This window comes from Rhinolophus sinicus, linkage group LG12, assembly GCF_036562045.2.
Source record: "Rhinolophus sinicus isolate RSC01 linkage group LG12, ASM3656204v1, whole genome shotgun sequence".
Classification (NCBI taxonomy): Eukaryota; Metazoa; Chordata; class Mammalia; order Chiroptera; family Rhinolophidae; genus Rhinolophus; species Rhinolophus sinicus.
Window position 1 is genome coordinate 24,008,428 of NC_133761.1, and position 21,315 is coordinate 24,029,742.

Below are 21,315 nucleotides of genomic sequence, written 5' to 3' on the forward strand. Positions count from 1 at the left end.
TATACTATGTTTTTTCCTATACATGCATACATAAATGCATATTGTATAATAGTTTAATTTAAACTAGGTACAGTAATAAATTAACAATAATAGTAAAGTAGAACAATTATAACAATATATGTAATAAAATTATGTGAATGGCTTTGGGGCCATTAAGTAAAAGAGCCGTTACTTGAACACAAGCACTGTGCTACCACAACAGTGGATACGATAACCAGGGTGGCTACTAAGTAACTAATGGGCGGGTAAGGTACATACGCATAATGTGGATCTACTGGGCAAAGGGATGATCCACCTCCCAGGTGGGATGGAGCAAGACAACGTGAAATTTTTTAAGATTAAATATGTAAAATCTCATTACAGATAAACGTTTACAATAAATTTTAATGATACAGGTCACTAACTTTTGAACCTAATTAAGTAAAGAAATTCCATTTTTACATTAGTAAACCTGTGTTACAAAATTTTCTGTTCAACTGTTGTATTTATGAGCCTTGTCAATAAAATATTTTGGAAGTTTGTTTTCACTTCATGTAAATACCTGCACAACACTTTCAGTTTTGCCTCTTGGCCTGCAAACCCTAAAATGTTCATTATTTAGCCCTTTACGTAGATTTTGCAAGCGCCTGCCATATATTCACAGAAATAGAGAAGTGATTTCCCAAGGAAGTCATCCTCCAGAAAAATAGAAGATATATGTGGTGCAATGACATAAAGTTAGGATGAGTTAAAATGAATGTTTAACATCGCAAACAATAAACTTAGTTTTTATCCTATATGGATACATTTATGAGTGAGTTCCATAAATGCCTACTAAAATTAGCCACTTCAAAACTGATATTAAGGAAACCAATCATGCTTTCCTGAGGTTGTACATGAAATCTGGCAAGAGAGTACAGAGGCAAATAAGTGTTCTGACTGAGCATTGCAGTTTAAAATTTTCTGCCTAATCTCAGCCTTAATTTTTCAGGTAATGAAACTTGTAGCTGATTTGTTTAGTTAATCTTTCCCTATAAATTGTTTTATTCTTGAGTGTGTTTTGATTCTTTTTATACCCTGCCTTGCTTAAAGGGGATTTAAGTGGGGCTAATTGGGATTAGGTAGTAAGTGTTAAGTTATTGTCAGATTCTAGGGTCCTCTAAAGAGTTCAAACCACATTTTATGAGGAATCTACAATATGACAAAATATAAAGATTTATTAATATCGTAGTCTGGGAACACTTGGAAGATAAGGTATCTGAGCTGGACCAGGAAGGTTGGGTAGAATTTAGGTTTCAGAGGCTTGTTTGGAACAGCAATCTGTGTAGTGAAGTGTGAGGAAAGCAGGAAGCAGTTCAGTGATGGTGTCGTGGGAGATGGAGGTGGATGGGTACTTTCAGGCTTGAATATTCAGCTAATAAAAGTGGACTTGATTGACACATTTCTAAGCTTGGCATAGTTCCTGGCATTGTAAGGTACTTATTGTATAAAAATTGGGGAGTTATTTAAAGAAAACGAGGGGGAGAAATACAGGATAAACACCAAAATGACAGAGGGTGGCCAGCTGCTGATCATCAGAATAGCAAGATTTACTACATATCAGCCAAGGCCCAGTTGACATTTGTCTGACATCTAGTCCTTCCTTTCTAATTCCCAGTGTTACCAATTTAACCAAAGCCCTGTAATACTGTAATGGTTTCTTTCTCTATAGTTAACAGTCTTTCATTTCCCGAATTCTTTAATTTATGTAAGTCCCTTATTTTCTGCTTATTATGAATGATTTGCACACAGGTTTTCACATGTTTGTTCTAATAGATGAATGACTGAAAGTCATAGTTTAGTAGTCTTTTGAAACAGACTGATGGAATGAATAAAGGTCTTTCAAAATTCCTTTTACTCAACAGTGATAATAGGATTATTTAACTCATAAGTGAGTTCCTCACTCCAAATTAGGGAATACCAGCTGGCATTTTTATCATTTAGTTTATTTCCTTGGAGGAGATGGCCCTTAAAATCATTCTTCAGTGTCTGCAATCTTAGGTTACTTAAAAACTGAAATACGATGAGCAGTTTGAGTGATTTCTTTAAATTACATGTGATTATAGATCTAGAAATACTGGGCAAGTTATTAAATAGCCTTTGTATTTTTACCTTAGGTACCTTAATGCAATTCAGACGATGTGTCCACATATTCTTCGCTATTTAACTACAGCAGTTATAACAAACAAAGATGTTCGAAAACGCCGGCAGGTGCTAAAAGATCTGGTCAAAGTTATTCAACAGGTAAAAACTGAAATCTTTATTTTATTTTATTTTTTTAATTAAAGTTTATTGGGGTGACAATGGTTAGTCAAGTTACATAGGTTTCAGGTGTACAATTCTGTATTACATCATCTATATATCACATTGTGTGTTCACCACCCAGAGTCAGTTCTCCTTCCATCACCATATATTTGATCTCGTTTACCCTCATCTACCACCTCCCTCCTCCCTTACCCTCTGATAACCACTAACCCATTGTCTGTGTCTATGAGTTTTTGTTTCTTTGTTTGTCTTGTTCCTTTATTGCTTTCAGTTTTTTTCGGGGGGTGGGGGAACAGTCCTTTCAGTTTTAGTTATGAAGGGCGTAGCTCTGCTCCAGGTCCAGTTGCCATTGTTAGTTGCAGGGGGCGCAGCCCACCATCCCTTGCCGGAGTTGAGGAGTCAAACCAGCAACTTTGTGGTTGAGAGCCGGAGCTCCAAACACCTGAGCCACCGAGCTGGCCCCCTCAGTTTTATATCCTAAATATCAGGGAAATCATATGGTTCTCAACTTTTTCTGTTTGACTTATTTCGCTTAGCATAATAATCTCAAGATCCAACCATGTCGCAAATGGCACTATTTCATCTTTTCTTATGGCAGAATAGTATTCTATTATGTATATAAAAAAACCACATGCAAAAGAATGGAATTTATTGATTTTTAAAACATGACTGAACTTCAGGTTTAACCTCTTTTTCTACAGTACTACTCTTTTTAAGGCAAAAACGTTTTAAAAAAGGAAAAAAGTATGCATGAAAAGAGAAGAGCCCAAGAGCCCCAAATAGGCATTTACTGTCTTTTAATTACAGATATATTAGTGATGTGGTATGAACGAATATTGCTCTCTGCTAGGTGGGTACTTAATATGCATTGGATGTTAGTGTTGCTTTTATTGCAAAGAGTGAAGAGATCTGGAGCCTAGAACTGTTTGTTGGGAGGTCACTGTCCACACAATTCGAGAGTAGTGACCTTTACATACAAGACAATGGAAATAGTCCCCATGTTGTATAAAACATTGCAGCCCTACTGGTTCATTGAGTTTCTCAGCGATAACTACGGGTTAGGAAAAGAACCTGCTTGTTTAATGTAAGAATAAATTAAAAGACAGTTTCATTCAATAGGGTATGAATACCTTTATACTTGGGGACGTTCATCACTGTTTATTAACTAAGGGCAGGAGAGGAATTCAAAAGCTTTTGGAATCGTTCTAGGATGAGAATTTAGAGAACTTGATCTGGAAGCCATTAAAAGGTTAAGGTGTGTCCTGAAATCAGGATATGGGCAATTGCTTTGAGAGGATAATACTAGGTAATTTGCTAGAAATTAATGTTAAGGGGGGAGAAAATAAGAAGATTGGGATATTCTAGGAGCAGTCTACTAAACAATGTTGAATTAGAGCCAACTTGACCTTTGACTTAATTTTACAGGAGTCTTACACATATAAAGACCCAATTACAGAGTTTGTTGAATGCTTATATGTTAACTTTGACTTTGATGGAGCTCAGAAAAAGCTGAGAGAATGTGAATCTGTAAGTATGAATTTTTACTTATAAATTGGTAACGTTAAATTTTTGTATATGTAAGAGTTAACTGCAGTGTTTTATTAAAGTAATTATATCAGAAATTTATATTAATCTTAAAGTTGCATATTGTTTAGAAATGTGCAAGGGTGAAGACATTTTTAATATTGCCATGTGTGTATCCCTTTTAGTAGGACAGTTTGTGAAAACATTGGCAGTATTATAAATTCATACATACACCCATAATTCCATGTCTTATCCTGAATAAGTAAATACGTGAAATATTTCATATGTATGGGCAAGGTTGTTTGGAATTGCATATCACAGCTGTGCTTCTCAATTTGTTCTATAAGTGGGCCTGTTTTTAGAATTTTTCACATGATTTAACATTTGCTAAGAGTGTGAATTTTTATAATTACAATGTCTTCTGTTGGTTGTTAGTAACTAAAGTATCTTCAGAACAACTGAAAGAGTTAGATTTATGATTTTTTGAATAAGTTAGTTTTCAAGTTTTAAAAAATTAACCTAAGAATTTACCTGCCAAATGCATTTACCAAATCCACGAGTTATTAGTTGTCAGTTTTATTTTTGAACCCAAGTGTTAGCACAAAAATGGGCCAAATTTGTTGAAGGACCAAGATCTTACTTCTCTAAGAAAAAAATTACCATGTAAATATACCCTCAGAGATGATTGTCAAACATTGGACAACGTGAAAAATTAGAATCCAGTGTGATGATATGTGTTCATGTAATCATTATCAATATTATTAACATGTCATATGGCATTACTAAATATTGGAGTACATTTGTTATGCTAAGAAGAAATGCTAAGGCAGAGGGCACTTGGTTGCTATTAAGTTAAAATTCTTTCTTTTAATTATGATACTGTCTGTGGATTAGGAGTCGCTTGAATTTTTTTCCTTTGTAGATTTACAGGTCTACTTACTATCACAGAAATACGCATACCTTTAGTCCATTCATAATCATTCTAAATAGCTGGAAACAGTAGGTTATTTGCAGAAAATTTATGTAGGATAATGGACTAGACAAAGCTGTTTTGTCACAAAGTTGCCCATGTCATTAGTGGAACAAGGAAACATTTCAGTTCTTAGGTCTTTTTTCTTATAGCATTCATTTGCTTAAGTTATTAGAGGCTTGAACATAGTGTTTTTAGAAAATGCTGTGATGTTAGAACTTGTGATATTAGATGAGAAAGTTCTAGTGAATGGAACAATGAGTAAGACACACAAAAAGTTTTTGAGTCAGATTTTGCAAATTGCTGGTCAGTGCCATTTAATTTTTTTTCTTTCATATTTTATACACAGGTGCTTGTGAATGACTTCTTCTTGGTGGCTTGTCTTGAGGATTTCATTGAAAATGCCCGTCTCTTTATATTTGAGACTTTTTGTCGCATCCATCAGTGTATCAGCATTAAGTAAGAACATCCTAATTTGATTTGTATTTTCTACTTTTAAATTCTTGGAGATTTCCATTTATTGTAAAGTTACACTTAATAGGATTCCAGTTAATTGGATTTTATTTCCCTTTGCTTTAGAAGAAAAAGGAAACGGTCTGATAGAGATTTATTAAAAACCCTGACTAGTTTGAATTTTGGGATGCTATAGACTCAAAAATACCGTTTTTAGCTTTCTTGTATGTGGTACAGCATGATTTTTGAAAATGATAACCTCAAGGCAATATTATGATTGTCAGTTACTTTTTTAAAAGAGTACTATTATACCATTATGTAGGAAGAAAAGAGAAGTATCCAGTTTTAGAATGGTTTTCCACAGGAGTTCAAATAAGGATTTAGCCCTTACTAAATAGGAAATACTGTTGAAAGACCACATTTGGTAATCATTTTAGTTAATTGAGTTTGTTTTATTTGATTATATATTTGAATTCTCATATAGTAAACTCCTATAACATCATAAAATGTTGAAACATGGAAAAATTATGGTGAATTTTAGTTGAAATTTTCTCTGTTGTGTGAGAAAAATATTGGGGAAAAATGTGAAACTTACATAACCTATTAGAAACTAATTTTACATATTAGAATTTGAAAAATAACCAATCCCTTTGACCGTAGATGAAGTAAAACAGTAAATCCTCCATAAATATTTAAAATCTTACTACTTTAATGTTTGCCTCTTAGGAATTGGGTGTAGACCAAAGTTTTTCTTTAGTGCCATTTGTTTTTGCTAAGGCATCCATACTTGCTTGCCTAATTTTAGTGGGTTGTCATTGAAGTGGTTATTCTGAGCTAGAAGTATAGTGTAATCATGGGCTTTTCCTATGGGAATTGAAGCCTTGACTTTAGTTTTATTAGTACTTTACTATAGCTAGCAAACCTATGATTTTAAAAATCTGATTCTCTTAAAGAATACACGCAAATTTCTAATATGTTTTTGGTTGTGAAATAAAGATATAGCTGTATCATATGTAGGACTCTGGTGGACAATGAGTAGGTAACTGAATTCTAGCATTGCCTTTTTTTTTTTTAGATTTATAAATTGAGCTTTTGAAAGAGAGATGATAACATTTAGTTTCCTTTGTGAAATTTTCCCTATTTCTCATTAGAATCTGGTCACTTGGGTTTCGTTTTTGTTTTGTTTTTTTGAAAGCTGATTCTCCTTTTTATATTTTTAGCACCTAGTATACTAACTTTGTACAGTATAGATGCTCAAAAAATATTTGTTAAATGAATGAATTTCTTTCCTTTGTATTAGTGAGTTTATATTTTTGTCCATGATAATGCTTTGTCACTTTGGTGTTGGCTTCTGAGATACCATAAGTAAGGTTTGTTCCAGTTCTAGCTCTTTCTCTTTGGGAACTTGTATTCAGTATTTTGCTTCTTTGAATTCAGTTTACTATCCTTACCATTAAATAGATAAAGTGTTTGTCCTGTCTACTCAAGAGAGAGGTGCTGTTCAAATAAGGCAATGTAGTGGGACTGCTTTATAAACTTATGTGACATCATTACCTAAGAATTTTTTAACTTATATCAGTGTAGTTTTTTTCTTTTTTAAATTTATTTTTTAGTTACAGTGGACATATAATATGTTTTAGATGTACAACATAATGATTAGATATTCATATACCTTATGAAGTGATCACCCTAAGTCTAGTTCCGATCTGACACCATACATAGTTATTACAAAATTACTGACTATATTCCCTATGCTATACTTTACATCCCTGTGACTATTTTATAATTGCCAATTTGTATTTCTTAATCCCTTCATCTTTTTCACCGATTCGCCTATCTCCCTCCCATCGGATGACCACCAGTACGTTCTTTATATCAGTGAGTTTGTTTTATTTGTTTCTTTGTTCTTTAGATTCCACATATAAATGAAATCATATAGTATTTGACTTTCTGTCTAACTTATTTCACTTAGCACAATACCCTCTAGGTCCATCCATGTCACTGATGGTAAGATTTTATTTTGTATGACTGAGTAGTATTCCATTGTATATATGTACCACATCTTCTCTATCCATTCATCTCTCGATGGACTCTTAGGTTGCTTCCATATTTGGGCTTTGTAAATAATGCTGCAATGAACACAGGGGAGTATATGTCTTTTTGAATTAGTGTTTTAGATTTCTTCTGGTAAATACCCAGAAATGGAATTGCTGGCTCATAGGTAGTTCTATTTTTAATTTTTTCAGGAGCTTCCATAATGTTTTCAGTATTGACTGCATCAATTTACAATCTCACCAACAGTGCATGGGGTTTCCCTTTTCTCCACATATTCAACAGCACTTACTGTTTGTTGATTTATTGATGATAGCCATTCTGACAGGTGTGAGGTGATATTGTGGTTTTAATTTTCATTTCCCTAATGATTAGTGATGCTGAGCATTTTTTCAAATGTCTGTTGGCCATCTGAGTGTTATCTTTGGATAAATGTCTATTTAGGTCCTCTGTCCATTTTTAAATGGATTTTTTGTTTTTTTGATGTTAAGTCATATGAGTTCCGTATATATTTTGTATATTAACTCCTTATTGGATGTGTCATTGGCAGATATCTTCTCTCATTCAGTAAGTTGTCTTTTCTAAAATCCAGAAATCTTTTCTCTCTTCCAGCGATAGTATTTTCTTTTTACTTAGATTGTTTAAACATTTTTTGCTATCTGTGAAATGGTTTACTAAGATGATTTCAAATACGTAGGTTAATGCATTTTCTTCAAATATTGGGGATGGATTTTGGAGCTGAAAAAAATCATAAGGAGCTTCTCATTCAACAAGACACAGTTATCGAATCATTGACAATAGGACTTTTCAGTAGAACTTTATGCAGTGATGGAAATGTTTTATATTTACTTTGTTCAGTATGGTATCCAATAGCCAAGTGTAGCTTTTTGTGCACTTTAACGTGTGGCTTAGATCTCAAGTTACAGAACCATGGTTTTTAGATCGGGGGGGTGTGTGTGTGTGTGTGAGACTTTTTCTAATGTAATATTTTATAAACATTTTGTCTGTTGTAAGAATACAGTACATGATACACATAACATAAAATATGTGTTAATCAACTGTTTATGCTACCGATAAGGCTTTGGTCAACAGTAGATTATTGGTAGTTCAGTTTGGGGGGAGTCAAAAGTTATGTGCAGATTTTTCATTGTGTGGGGCAGGTTGGCACCACTAATCCTGCATTGTTTAAGGGTCAACTGTATATGGGTAAGTTGATTGAATCAAAGCCCCGTCACCCTGTTTAGCCTGTACCTTTATTTAGCTTGTCTCCTGGCTGCTAAGGCACCTCTGTGGAACCCTAAGACTTCTGGAAACACAGTTTTACAAAACACTGATTCAGTCCAGCTCCTTTGTTTTATAGCTTCTTGTTTGTAACTTGGAAACTTTAGGCTCAGAAATTAAGCTGGTTAAGTCCCGTTTAATAACAGCTTGGGCTAATAGGTCTCTGACATTCATTGTATTATATACCTCACTATAAATGTTTTAGTTTTCATTGTGATAATTGATATTTTTAGAAATAACAGATTTATACCAATATGGCATTAGTGTATCACTTGAGCCAGAGGATAAAAATGGAAACCATAAGTCAGTGTTTAACTGTGTCTCAGAATCTCTGTAGAACTTTGTTTTATTTTATACAGAGTCCCTGAAGCCACCCCAAACTTTCTGGATCCGATTTTCTGAGTATGCTATGCTGTGATGTGTAATAGAGCTACTATGCTGTTATCTTAAGGGTGGTTATTCCAAAGCACATCCAGGATTGAGAACCATTGCACCAGGCTGCCAATTTTTTAGGCTCATAATTAAAGCCTGCTAGAGTAATGGATTAAAAAAATCAGTGGTTTAATATCTTCAGGGTATAATGAATTAAGAATATAGGGACAGGGCCGGCCCAGTGGCTCAGGTGGTTGGAGCTCTGTGCTCCGGACTCCAAAGGCTGTCGGTTCGATTCCCACATGGGCCAGTGGGCTCTCAACCACAAAGTTACTGGTTCAACTCCTCGAGTCCCTGCAACTAAGATTGAACACAGTACCTTGAGCTGAGCGGCCTCCTAGATGGCTCAGTTGGTTGGCGCGTCCTCTCAACCTCAAGGTTGCCGGTTCGACTCCTGCAAAGGATGGTGGGCTGTACCCCCTGCAACTAGCAACGGCAACTGGACCTGGAGCTGAGCTGCATCCTCCACAACTAAGATTGAAAAGACAACAACTTGAAGCTGAACAGCACCCTCCACAACTATGATTGAAAGGACATCAACTTGACTTGGAAAAAAGTCCTGGAAGTACACACTGTTCTTGAATAAAGTCCTGTTCCCCTTCCCCAATAAAATCTTTGGGGGGGGAAAATTATAGGGACAGAGAAGAAAGCATAGCTTCATATGAAAAAAATTAATATTCTACTTACAGCAATGAGATCTCAGGTTGTAAGGTTCAAGAAGGGAGCATTCAGTAGGACTCAGTCTAAGGGGAAGATGTCTTCGTTTTAGTGGTTTAGGAATAAGGCTGAAAATAATGCTAAGCATATAATTTGGGCTTTTTATAAGTGCTATAAGTACCAAGCAGACTCCAAAATGATGATCAGTAGAGCTAATGTTTACCTTTAAACAGTATGTAGAAAAATCATACTCTAATCCAGAGGTTTTTAAATCTACCTGTACATCAAAATCATCTGAAAAACTTAAAAAAAAGAACAACTTAAAAAGAACAGATTTTCTAGCTTTATCCCCACCTGAATCAGAATCACTGGGATCAAAGTTTGAGAATCTGGATTGAAACCTTCCCAGGAGTTCTTCTGCTGTTAGCCTTGGGGAATAATTGCTCTACGTTAGTGATTTGTAGTCTAACTGCACATTAGAACCAAGAGGGAAGGTTTAAAAAGAAATAAGGGAAAATAATGGTGATAGAGCCCGACCCCTAAAAACTCAAACAAAAACCCAAATTCTCTGGGGCAGATCTCGACATCTGTATGTTTTAAAGCTCGTCTAAATAATTCTGATGCCAGATCTCTTTTTTTATTATTATACTTTTTATTTTGAAATGATTATAGATTCACAGGCATTTGTAAGAAATAATAGATACCCTTTCTTTACTCACTTTCCCCAGTGGTTCCATCTTGCAAACCAGTATCCCAACTGATATTGACATTCATCTATTCATATACGCAACATTTCTGTTTCTGCAAGGAGCTCTTAAGTTGCTCCTCTACAGCCATACCCCACCCACCTGCCCCACTCGTCATTAACCCCTGGCAACCACTTATCTGTTCTCCATTTTTTTATAATTTTTGTCCTTTTAAGACTATGCAAAAACGTTTTTTTAAGATAGTGTTCAACTTTCTCAAGGATAAATGCACTATGACATGATTATGATATAATTAGTTAATAGCAGTATAACTGAATAGCAGTATAACAGTTGTTCAAAGAAGAAAATATTACAAATGTGAATGTACAACTCTTCTGGCCAGGCACTCTGTAGAAAGTAGGGAGCACAACCTCAGAGCTTAAAATCCAGAAGAAACAGATGTTAAAGATGAAGTTACAAATTATGGTAGATGTTTTAAAGAAAAATATAGAATAAGAGAGAATGACATGGACGTAATTTGTATATAGGAAAACCAGAGAAGTAATTTGGATTGAAGGTTCATTGAACCCTGATAATTTAATGGACTATTTTTAAGCCCCAAAATAGACTCATTTCCACTGTATACTAATTATGACAAATTACTCTGTTCACTAGTTTATGCTGGCCTATCTCTGCCTCTAATTAGAGTTACTTGATATTCGATCAGCTTTTGGAGGAGGAACTGGAAGGATTTGTCTCTGGACTCCTTTCTTTCCCCCAGTGGACATATTTCAGATGCTGAATAGAATAGTATTAAAACCCAGGGTTGTTTATTAAAAACTTTCCATTTGTGATTGAAACATTCTCTGTTGATAAGTTTCTTGACCAAATAGCTGTAAGCACATGTGATAGTCATATCTTTATAAAAATGCATATTAAGAATGTTTTTATCGGTTTATATACAGCCCTATAGATTTGTAGGATAAGTTGCAAATCTGTTTACCATAAAGTATGCAACATCTGTCAAAAAAGATTACTGTGGTGGGATTTAATTTATCATAACTGAATAGTTTATCAGATATGGTGTGTGTCTGAAATTGAAAAGCTGTTCTAGAATAATTCTTGGACCAGTTTTCAATTGTAGATAAAAACAAAGTATGGAAGTAATATTTTGAATGTGTATGATAAACATGTTGGAGCATATATTAATATAATTTTCCTATAGTTAGTTTTGGCTTTTCACAAAAGAAGGTATTTGCCAACTGCTCTTGCATTTCTTTAAGTTATAAAGACATTCTATTAATACTTTGCTTATTTTATAAACATTTTAGATCTTAATATTTATTCTTAAAGTTCTTATTACCACATAACAATGTATATTCATAATTATATTTCCTGATATTAGAAATAGAAAGGTGCATTTCCAGATGGAGATAAAATAGTTTATAAAACCATTATTATCACTGCATTTCTTTGTTAACTAAAGTAATACATTCATTTTTGATTAAACAAGATGTTGGAAAATTCAGTGAGAATTTTAAGTTGTCACACAGCATTTATCATTTCTCCTGTTTTCTCCTATTTCCTCATAATGTTGCAGTTAAACATAGTTTATACTTCACACTTATTCTTTAATTAGTTGTCATAGCACATACCCTTATTAAAGATCGGAGGACTTTTAATATGCTAAATAGTTGGCCACAGTCTTCAGTGAAAAGCAGGCCAGAACTTCCCATAGCTTAATGTTAAAGTCAGTAATATTTGAAATGCATTGTGCTTATCAGATAAAATTTGAAAAGTCAGGTTATTTAAAGGTGTAATTAATAAGCATATGAAATGCTAGACCCCAGATCCTTATTTGTTAAAAGATATCTTTGGGCAGGGGCTGTGGAAGGGAGACTAAAAGATTTTTAGTCTAAAAGATTAGTCATTGAAACCTGATAGAAAATCAACCGAAATTGGTTCTCTAGATTTAGATTTACATGTCTTATGTTCTTAAGTGGGACTACTGATCTTAATTACTGCCCAGAAACAAGAAAAGTATCTTGTTTTGTGCTAGAGGTATGAACATGCTTAATTAATGAAATTGAACTGCGAGTGTAATAATTATTTTTACTGTGTCTTTTGAAGTAGCACTTAGGATTCTGGATACTTTTTTTCCCCTGAAGGAATGATTTACATTTTTATGTAGTCAAAGTTACTAATCTTTTCCTTTATGGTACTGAATTTTGTTGTATTTACAAGTTATTTTTTCAGTAAGTTTATATGCTACCCTACCTATGTTTTCTTCTAGGACCTTTATGGTTTTATTTCTTTGATTTAAATCCCTCTGGGTTTTATTTAGGAATAGAGAGTGAGGAAGACATCTACCTTTTTTCCCCTAAATAGTTAGGCAACATGATTTGTTGAAAAACTATCTTTTTCCCCCACTGTTTTGAAAGGCCATCCATATCATTTCTATATAGGACCTTTTTGAACTCAGTAATCTGTTACCATAGTCATTTGATTCTTTAACTGACACCAAATTGTTTCAAATAAGGTAGATTTGTAATGTGTTTTACTGTTCATTGTTTTCCCCGGAGTTGATAATTGCCACTTTTTTCCCTCCATTTTTGTTTTTAATGTCTATCATTAATTCCACTTCAAACTCTGCCAGTTTATAAATCTCTTCTCAAGATTATTTTATCAGTTTTATCTCCCTGAAAAAAATCTGGACTTTGTTGATCTCTGTGCCTGGTGCATATTTGTCTCCCTTTGTCATAGGGATTCCCTTAGCCTGTATCTTGTTACAGAGCTTCAGTTTCCTAGATAATGTATCTTCCTTTTTCTTGGTTTGTTATTATATTTTGGTAAAGCATATCCTTCAATTACTTTATAGGAAAGAGTGCTTTAAGGTAAAAATTTTCACATCTAGAAATGTCTGTTTTAAAACATCTCATATTTCAATAATGTATTGCAAAGCATGGTACTTTAGGTTGAAAACTACTCTATTCCAGAATTTTGAAGACATTGTTCTGTTGCTTTTTTGATTCTTTTTACAGAAGTCAGAAGCTATTTTTACCCCTAATCTTTTATATGGATCTTTTGTTTTCCTCTCTAGAAATTTGGAGAATTTTTTTCCTTAGTCCCATTGCTTTGAAATTTCACAGTGGTATGCTGTAGTATAAGTCTATTTTAATTTTTCATACTGGACCCTTTTAGTTTGGAAACTCACGCTCTCCAGTTCTGGGAAGTTTTCTTGAATTATTTCTTTAAAGGTCTTCTCTTTTCTGTTCACCATTTATTCTTTCTGGAACTTCTATTTTGGGCATTGGACATCCTGGACCAGGCTTCTAATATATTTTTATATTTTTCTCCTGTTTTCCATCTCTTTGGTTTTTTCGCTCTATACTAAGAGATTTTCTCAGCATCTTCTTCCAACTGTTTTATTTTATGGATGCAGTCTCATAATCATTTTAATTTTTTGAGGATATTAATTTTTGTTTTAGTTTTTATTGAGATATAATTGACATGCAACATTATATTAGTTTCAAGTGTGCAATATGATTTGATATTTGTATATATTGAGAAATGATCACCACAGTAAGTAGCTAACATGCGTCACCACCCAGTTACACTCTTGGCAATTTTCAAATATACAATACAGTATTTTTAACTATAGTCATCATGCTGTACATTACGTCTCATGACTTATTTATTTTATAACTGGAAGTTTGTGCCTTTTAAAGCCTCTCACCCTTTTCCCCCAAACCTCAAACCTCACCTCTGGCAACCACCATCTGTTCTGTGTATATGTGAGCTTGATTTTTGTTTATTTTAGTGATCATACAGTATTTGTGTTTTTTTTCTGTCTGACTTATTTCACGTAGCATAATGCCCTCAAGATCCATCCATGTTGTCACAAATGGAAAGGTTCCATTCTTTTTTTATGGCTGAATAATATTCGTGTGAGTGAGTGTGTGTGTGTGTATTATTTTCTTTATCCTTTCATTTATCTGTGAGCACTTAGGTTGCATCCATGTCTTGGCTATTGTAAATAATGCTACAGTGAACATGGGCATACATATGTCTTTTCAAGTTAGTGGTTTTGTTTCCTTCAGATAAATATCCAGAAGCAGAATTGCTGGACCACATGGTAGTTCAATTTTTAATTTTTTGAGGAACTTCCACACTGCCTTCCATAGTGGCTGCACCATTTGCATTCCCACCAACAGTGTATGAGAGTTCTTCTTCCTCCACAGCCTCTCCAACACTTGTTACTACTTGTCTTGTTGGTAATAGCCATTCTAACAGGTGTGAGGTGGTATCTCATTGTAGTTTGATTTGCATTTCCTTGATGATTAGTGATGTTGACCATCTTTTCATGTACCTGTTACTCCATCTGTATGTCTTTGGAAAAATGTTTGTTCAGATCCTCTGCCCATTTTTAAATCAAGTTTTTAAATCAGTGGTTTCCTTTGCTGTGCAGAAGCTCTCTATTCTGTTCTCTCTATTGTCTGTTTTTAATGCCAGTACCATACTTGATTACTATAGCTTTTAATATAGTTTGAAAGCAGGAAGCGTGATGTCTCCAGCTTTGTTCATCTTTCTCAAGATTGCTTTGGCTATTTGGGGACTTTTGTGGTGCCATATATATTTCTTGTTTAACATATTCACTGTCATGTTGTGTCACTTGAGCAGAAAAGCTATGAACTAAAAGATGTGTATAAGGGATTTACACAAAATATTTAAATGTCTACTTTAAACTGCCTACAGACAAGGGTGAGATTGTCAACATTAAATAATCTGGAAATTATTTTTTGTGTTTAAAATCTAAGTTGAATTAAATATTTTTCTCAGAAATTCTACATTTTAACACATTTTGTCTTAGCTTATTGATAAACAGTTATTTTAAATAATACAAGGTAAGCATGGTATAGAATAACTTAAAGCAACTTTGTATTTTAAGCTTTAATAGAAAATTACATTTTTTAAAACTCTTCACTTTTTTGCATAAAATCAGTAGAATGTAAAAGAACTTGAGTATTTTTTTCTATTAATTATTTAATTTCTTTTACTGTGTGTATTTTTCTGCTACTTAAAAGAAACTGGACTGTTGCCAGTTCTTTAATTCACTTTCAGAGTGATTGGTAGCCTCCATAACCTGAGATGCCATCAATAATTTATTAATACTTCTTGGACCTTATTTTAAGTTTTTCTTTGACTTTGATTTAATAAGTAAAGGATCAAGAAGCACGTGCAAAACACTAAATCCCCAAAGTGGGTGCAGACGTTTATGTGTCTTGATGCATGTTGCCAAATTTCCCCAGCCATGTTGGAATATGAGATTTAGAATATGGGTGTAAAAGAGGAGAACAGATGAGTTCTAGGTGGTGTTATACAAAATAGAATTTTCTTTTTATCTTAAAATCTCACACAAGTGCTTTCTTAGGTAAGTTGTCCCTAAATCTCCAGACTAGAACTTGTGAACTCTTTGCATCTCACATAACTCCTTCCATTTTTTCATCACGACACTCATAATAGTTGATATATTTTGTGGATTAGGTGCTTGTCCCCTACTCCAACCCCCAGCTTTATAAAGGTGGGGAACAGACTGTATTTTGTCACCAGTATCTAACACAGTTCATATTTTGTTGAATGAATGACAGGGAAGGTAGAGAATTGGTTTGGTTTGGCTGGCATGTGGTATTCATGAGGGAGAATAAGGGGAGGTTGAAAAGTTAGATTGTAGCTAAATTGCAGAAAACCATGAATGAGACACTTAGAATTTTGAAATTTTATTGTGTTGGTAGAAGGGCTCTATTAAAGTTTTGAAAGGAACCTGGGGATAAACTGATTAGTTGGGTTTCAGCTAACCTGGCAGCTATGTAAAATAGATTAAGGAGAGACTCGAGGTAGGTTAGCTTGAAAACTAGTAAACAGTAATGGAGCCTGAACTAGGGTAGAAACCAAAGGGTAACTGGGCATTGTGCTAATTGCGGGATGTATAGCAGTGGACAGGGAAGCTATGATGCGTGCTTTTGGGTTACATATGTAGTCTGTCATAAAAGCAGATATTCAACAGAACAATTACAGCAGTTATGAATGCTATGAAAAGAAATAGAGGGCTATGAAAGTACCAGACAGATATGTCACGGTTGGGAGAGGTGTCTTGGAAGGCTTATGAGGGTGCTGTTTTAGCTGAAACCTATGTAACAGCTACGTGAAGAAAGAGGTAGAGGAAGGCAGAAGGTACCGCATGTGCAAAGGCCCTGACGTGGTTAAAAACATGGTATGTTTAATGAATAGTCAGGTTTAGTGTGGCTGGTGAAGAGGAGAGTCTTTGAAGATGAGAGTAAATTGGTAAGGACATTAGAGAAGACACAATGGATAAAGAGATAATTCATAGGACTTCTTGGTTGGATATGGACAGCAAGAAGTGGAATCTGATAACCTAGGCTTCAAGACTGAGTGTTGCATTATAATTTTAGTTATTTAAACAGCCTTAAGCATTTTTTAAAGATCTTCATAATACCAACTATACATAATTAGTGGCTTACTGGGAATAATGTTTCGGATTTTTAAAAGCAAACTATAGAGATCTTGAAAATTGGAGTTTTAATATATTTAGTGCAGATTGTTTCATTAGTGCTTTTCGGAGTAAAATGGCCTGGTCTCAGTTTAAAGAGTTGTATTTTGGGACATGCAGGAGGCATGCAAATTGTGAATTAATATAGGAGATAATACATTAATGAGTATGTTTCAGAAAATCTGTTCTTTACCTTTAGAATAGCAGCTTCGGATAAAAGTATCAGACATTGGCTTACTTGAGCAATGGAGAATGAAATTTATATGCCTCTAAAATGAGTCATGCACCAGTAGGAGACACGAGGAGTTTATTCGGAAGCCACAGGAAACAGCTGTAGGAATTTTTCCTAGTCAGAAAACGCTTGCTTATTTAAGGAAAATGATGTGCTTCCCTATTTTTAGTAGCTTAAGAAAATGAGGTTTAGAGAACAGTGATAAAGAGAATAAAATGAAATCTATCCATTTGAAGTAATAGTCACTAACAAGAATTAATTGTTTTTTACGCTCTTTTACATAATTACAGCAAAATTAGTCATAAAAACACAGAACAAAATTTTGACACATAAATCCAGGAAGTTTTATGGTTGAGTTGGCTTACACTTGCGATGTTTTTAACTCCAAGCATATTTCAAGGGTACATTTTAAATGAGTGTGTCTTCATAGACTTAGTTTGTAATTTCATTTGTAATAGTTTTATTGATAGCCTAACTTAATTTTGACATTTTGAATGAAATTAATTATTAACTCTTTGCAATACACATAAAATACGGGTAGCACAGATTATATTAGTCCCATAAAGGTATTTTTATTAATTAGGATGGTAACATTGGGTTGGGAGCTCTGGGATTACATAATTATATCATTGCCGGTGTCTTAAACATTTGTATTTTAAAATTGGGAATGCTGTCAGATCAGGAATTTTAGTTTATAATAGTCTAAGGATTGACTTTGTTATTGATAGTTCTTTTCTTCAAACCAGTGATAATATTGGAAGGCCTGGCAGGTGTGTGTTATCACATTATCTTCAGTGAAGACAGGTGAAAAAATGTTTGTGTTTAAACAGCAGCATAAACACCATGTACTATAATATATGCCCTTAAAATCTATCGTGCAAACATTGACACTTTTCCATCAGCTGACTGATTGATTGACTTGCCTACCGCCGAGGCGGTGCTTGCCTTTAGTCTTGTTAAATAGAGCCTTGCATCGCCTCTTTTTCAACCTGATTATAAACTGGAAAAATAAAATGCAGATTGGTTGATATCAGAGACTTTAGATTAGGATCTTGGTGTCTGTCACCTCCCTCCCTGTCAGTGTGTGTGTGTGTGTGTGTGTGTATGCGTGTGTGTATGGCGTGCCCCTCTTTTCTCTTAAATCTCTTTTCTCTTAAATTCAGTGACCATTTAGGTTATGTAGTGTACAACTTCAGAGTTTACAGTATGGACATATATAGCAGCCCTGAGTTTTAGTTGTGTTTTTTAATTATACTTAATTACTGATGCTCCTTGTATTGGGTTTAATTTGTATAGTCATCGCACGTTATAAAACATTTTCTCCCTTAGATCATTACTACTTGAGCACCTGCTAAGTAGAAGGTACTTTACTGGAAGTCAGAAGATTTCTGTAGATGCAGAATATGGTGCCCTGCCCTTAAGGATTCTAGTTTGGTTGGTGAAATGGGGTAGTATAAGACAATAGAAATAATAGACAATAGAAATAAGACAATAAGATAATAGAAAACATGAACAATGAAGCTATTAAGACTCATAGTATTTAAGAGAAAGTGACCCATAAATACCTAAAAGTCTCTCTGCAAAGTGTGGGTCAAAGACTGTATACTCAAAAGTAAGTTTTTAGACTCAGTTAATGTTGTTTTTACTTTTTCATTAGCATGTTGGCAGATAAACTGAACATGACTCCAGAAGAAGCTGAAAGGTGGATTGTAAATTTGATTAGAAATGCACGACTGGATGCCAAGATTGATTCTAAATTAGTGAGTATTCTGTTAGTTATCCTACATACGAGATGTCAGTTACTGTTTATTTTATGCTTTGGGGGTGAAGTTTTCATTAGAACATTTTATTCTATTTGTGTTGTCTTTGAAGGCAGTAGCAACCTCCTATTTTTTGTTGCTGGATAAATGTCATCTTTCTACAGCGCATAAAAATATGTGCATCAGTCATGTAGTGCTATATCATGCTCATGACTTACCTGAGAAACTTAGTCATTAACATTACAAGATCAATTTCCCTCTGTCTCATTTTAGGGTCATGTTGTTATGGGTAACAATGCAGTCTCACCCTATCAGCAAGTGATTGAAAAGACCAAAAGCCTTTCATTTAGAAGCCAGATGTTGGCAATGAATATTGAGAAGAAACTTAATCAGAATAGTAGGTCAGAGGTAAGAACCACACATTTTCTATTCTGTATGGGATTTAGCAATAAAGTAACATAAATGTTACAAGGACCTAATTTGAGAACATGTTAATATGGGTTGTATCTGATTTTGTATTCCTTGGGGGAATGAACATTTGTTTAATAAAACAATTTTTCTGAGATGTATTATGTGTATTAGTTAAGGAAACTGAAAAAAATTAAGTGCTCTTAGTATCTCTGTTTTTCTTTTCCTTTTACTCTTTCTGTGGGACTTCATAAAACTCATTTCCTCACGGTTGTCAACATACCATTTTGATACTGACCAAAGATATATGTGTAGACATTTCAAGTGCTTGAAATTTGTGTTCTAATATTCATGTATAACTAAGTCAAAAACAAAAACAAAAAAACCTTTTTGATAGAGATTCTATGTATTAGATATTAAAAGAACTTGAATGACTGTATTTTGGAATCCCAAACTACCTTTAATGCTTTTTAGCCATTATGTTTATGTGTAACTGGAGGATAGGAAAGTTTTAGACAGCAGTTGTGGAATATTCAAGGACCTTGTTTGAAGTTTTAGCAACAGGTTTGTGTCCTTAGAATAGTCCTTCAATTTTAAAAGAGAAGGAAGAATTAGGAAATTATTGTCAATGCCTTTTCCAACCAAGTCTGGAATAACTGAGCCTGAAAAATAATTTCTAATGGGTTTTTTGTATGCTTTAGGGTCCATTTGTATTGCTTTTAGTTATAATATTGGTAATAGTGTCATTATTATACTTTATAATTGGTCAAAAACTATATCGGATGATATTTTAATGTGTTTATTTCGTTCTAAGTGGGACATCTGGCATTTAGTAATTATACAGGTTGTTAAAATCTTATAGAATGGTTTGGTAGGAGTAGTGCTAAAAGGAAATGCTAGTATCACTTTCTTCTATGTTTTTTCAGAAAGTACTGTCTTTTCACCCTATGTCTTTGTGTATTTTAGGCTCCTAATTGGGCAACTCAAGACTCTGGCTTCTACTGAAGAACTGTAAAGAAAAGATGAAAAAAACTATAAAAGAAAGATGAAATAATAAAACCATTATATAAAAGGTGACATACATTTTAGAAACAATGAACATATTAAGTATAAAATTTGGAAAATTTGAATAAAATTTGCTGTTTCATTATCTTGTGAACTTCCTTGTGTATACACGTGTGTGTTTTTTTAACTTTATTTTGGAATAATTACAGATTCACAGGTAGTTGCGAAAATAGTACAGAGAAGTTCCTTGTAGCCTAAAACTAGTTTTCCCTGATTTTTTTTTTCTTAAGTTAATTATAGTACAGTATCCAAACCAGGATATTGACATTGGTACAGTATGTGTGAATAGCTCTGTGCCATTTTCTCACATGTAAGTTTGTGCAACTATCACTGCAATGGAGGTGCAGAACTATCATCCTCACGAAGATTTCCCTCATACTACCCCTTTGTAATCATAAAACTGCCACCCCCACCTGCTCTAACCCCTGGCAGCTACTAATCTGTTCTCCATCTCTGTAATTTTGTCATTATGAGAATGTTGTAGAAATTGAATTATACAGTATGTGACCTAACACTCATCATAATGCCCTTGAGATCTATCCAAGTTGTCAGATACATATCCGTAGTTTATTCCTTTTTATTGCTAAGTTGTACTCCATGGTATTTGTGTACCACTTTGCTTAACCATGTACCTATTGAAGGATATTTGGGTGGTTTCCAGCTTGGGGTTATTACAAATAAAGCTGCTGTTTCATAATTTCCTAAAATGGCTCCTTAGTCACTCACTAGCCAGCTACAGAGACTAAATAGGAATATTAGATAAATTTTATAAATGTCTCCTTGAATATTTTAAATACCACTCCCCCACCACCACCACCACCACCACCACACACACACACAAAGAGTTTACTGGGTACCCAAGATATTTATAAAGTATGTAAAGTCTTGATTAAGTCTTTACACGGAAGTGGTTTGATTTTCTCTTTGGTTGTTGAACTGAAACC

The 21,315-nt window shown here is 34.1% G+C and overlaps 1 protein-coding gene across 1 annotated transcript in view; it reads left to right on the top strand.

Moving 5' to 3' along the window:
- The window catches only part of EIF3E (eukaryotic translation initiation factor 3 subunit E), a 47,164-nt gene extending 26,699 nt beyond the window's left edge, over positions 1-20,465 (top strand). The window contains exons 8-13 of the mRNA XM_019750651.2: positions 2,136-2,262; positions 3,709-3,810; positions 5,127-5,236; positions 18,796-18,898; positions 19,172-19,306; positions 20,273-20,465. Of these exons, the coding sequence (XP_019606210.1) occupies positions 2,136-2,262; positions 3,709-3,810; positions 5,127-5,236; positions 18,796-18,898; positions 19,172-19,306; positions 20,273-20,311 (616 nt within the window). The 3' untranslated portion in view covers positions 20,312-20,465. The remainder of the gene's footprint in view (positions 1-2,135; positions 2,263-3,708; positions 3,811-5,126; positions 5,237-18,795; positions 18,899-19,171; positions 19,307-20,272) is intronic.
- The last annotated feature ends 850 nt before the right edge of the window (positions 20,466-21,315 follow it).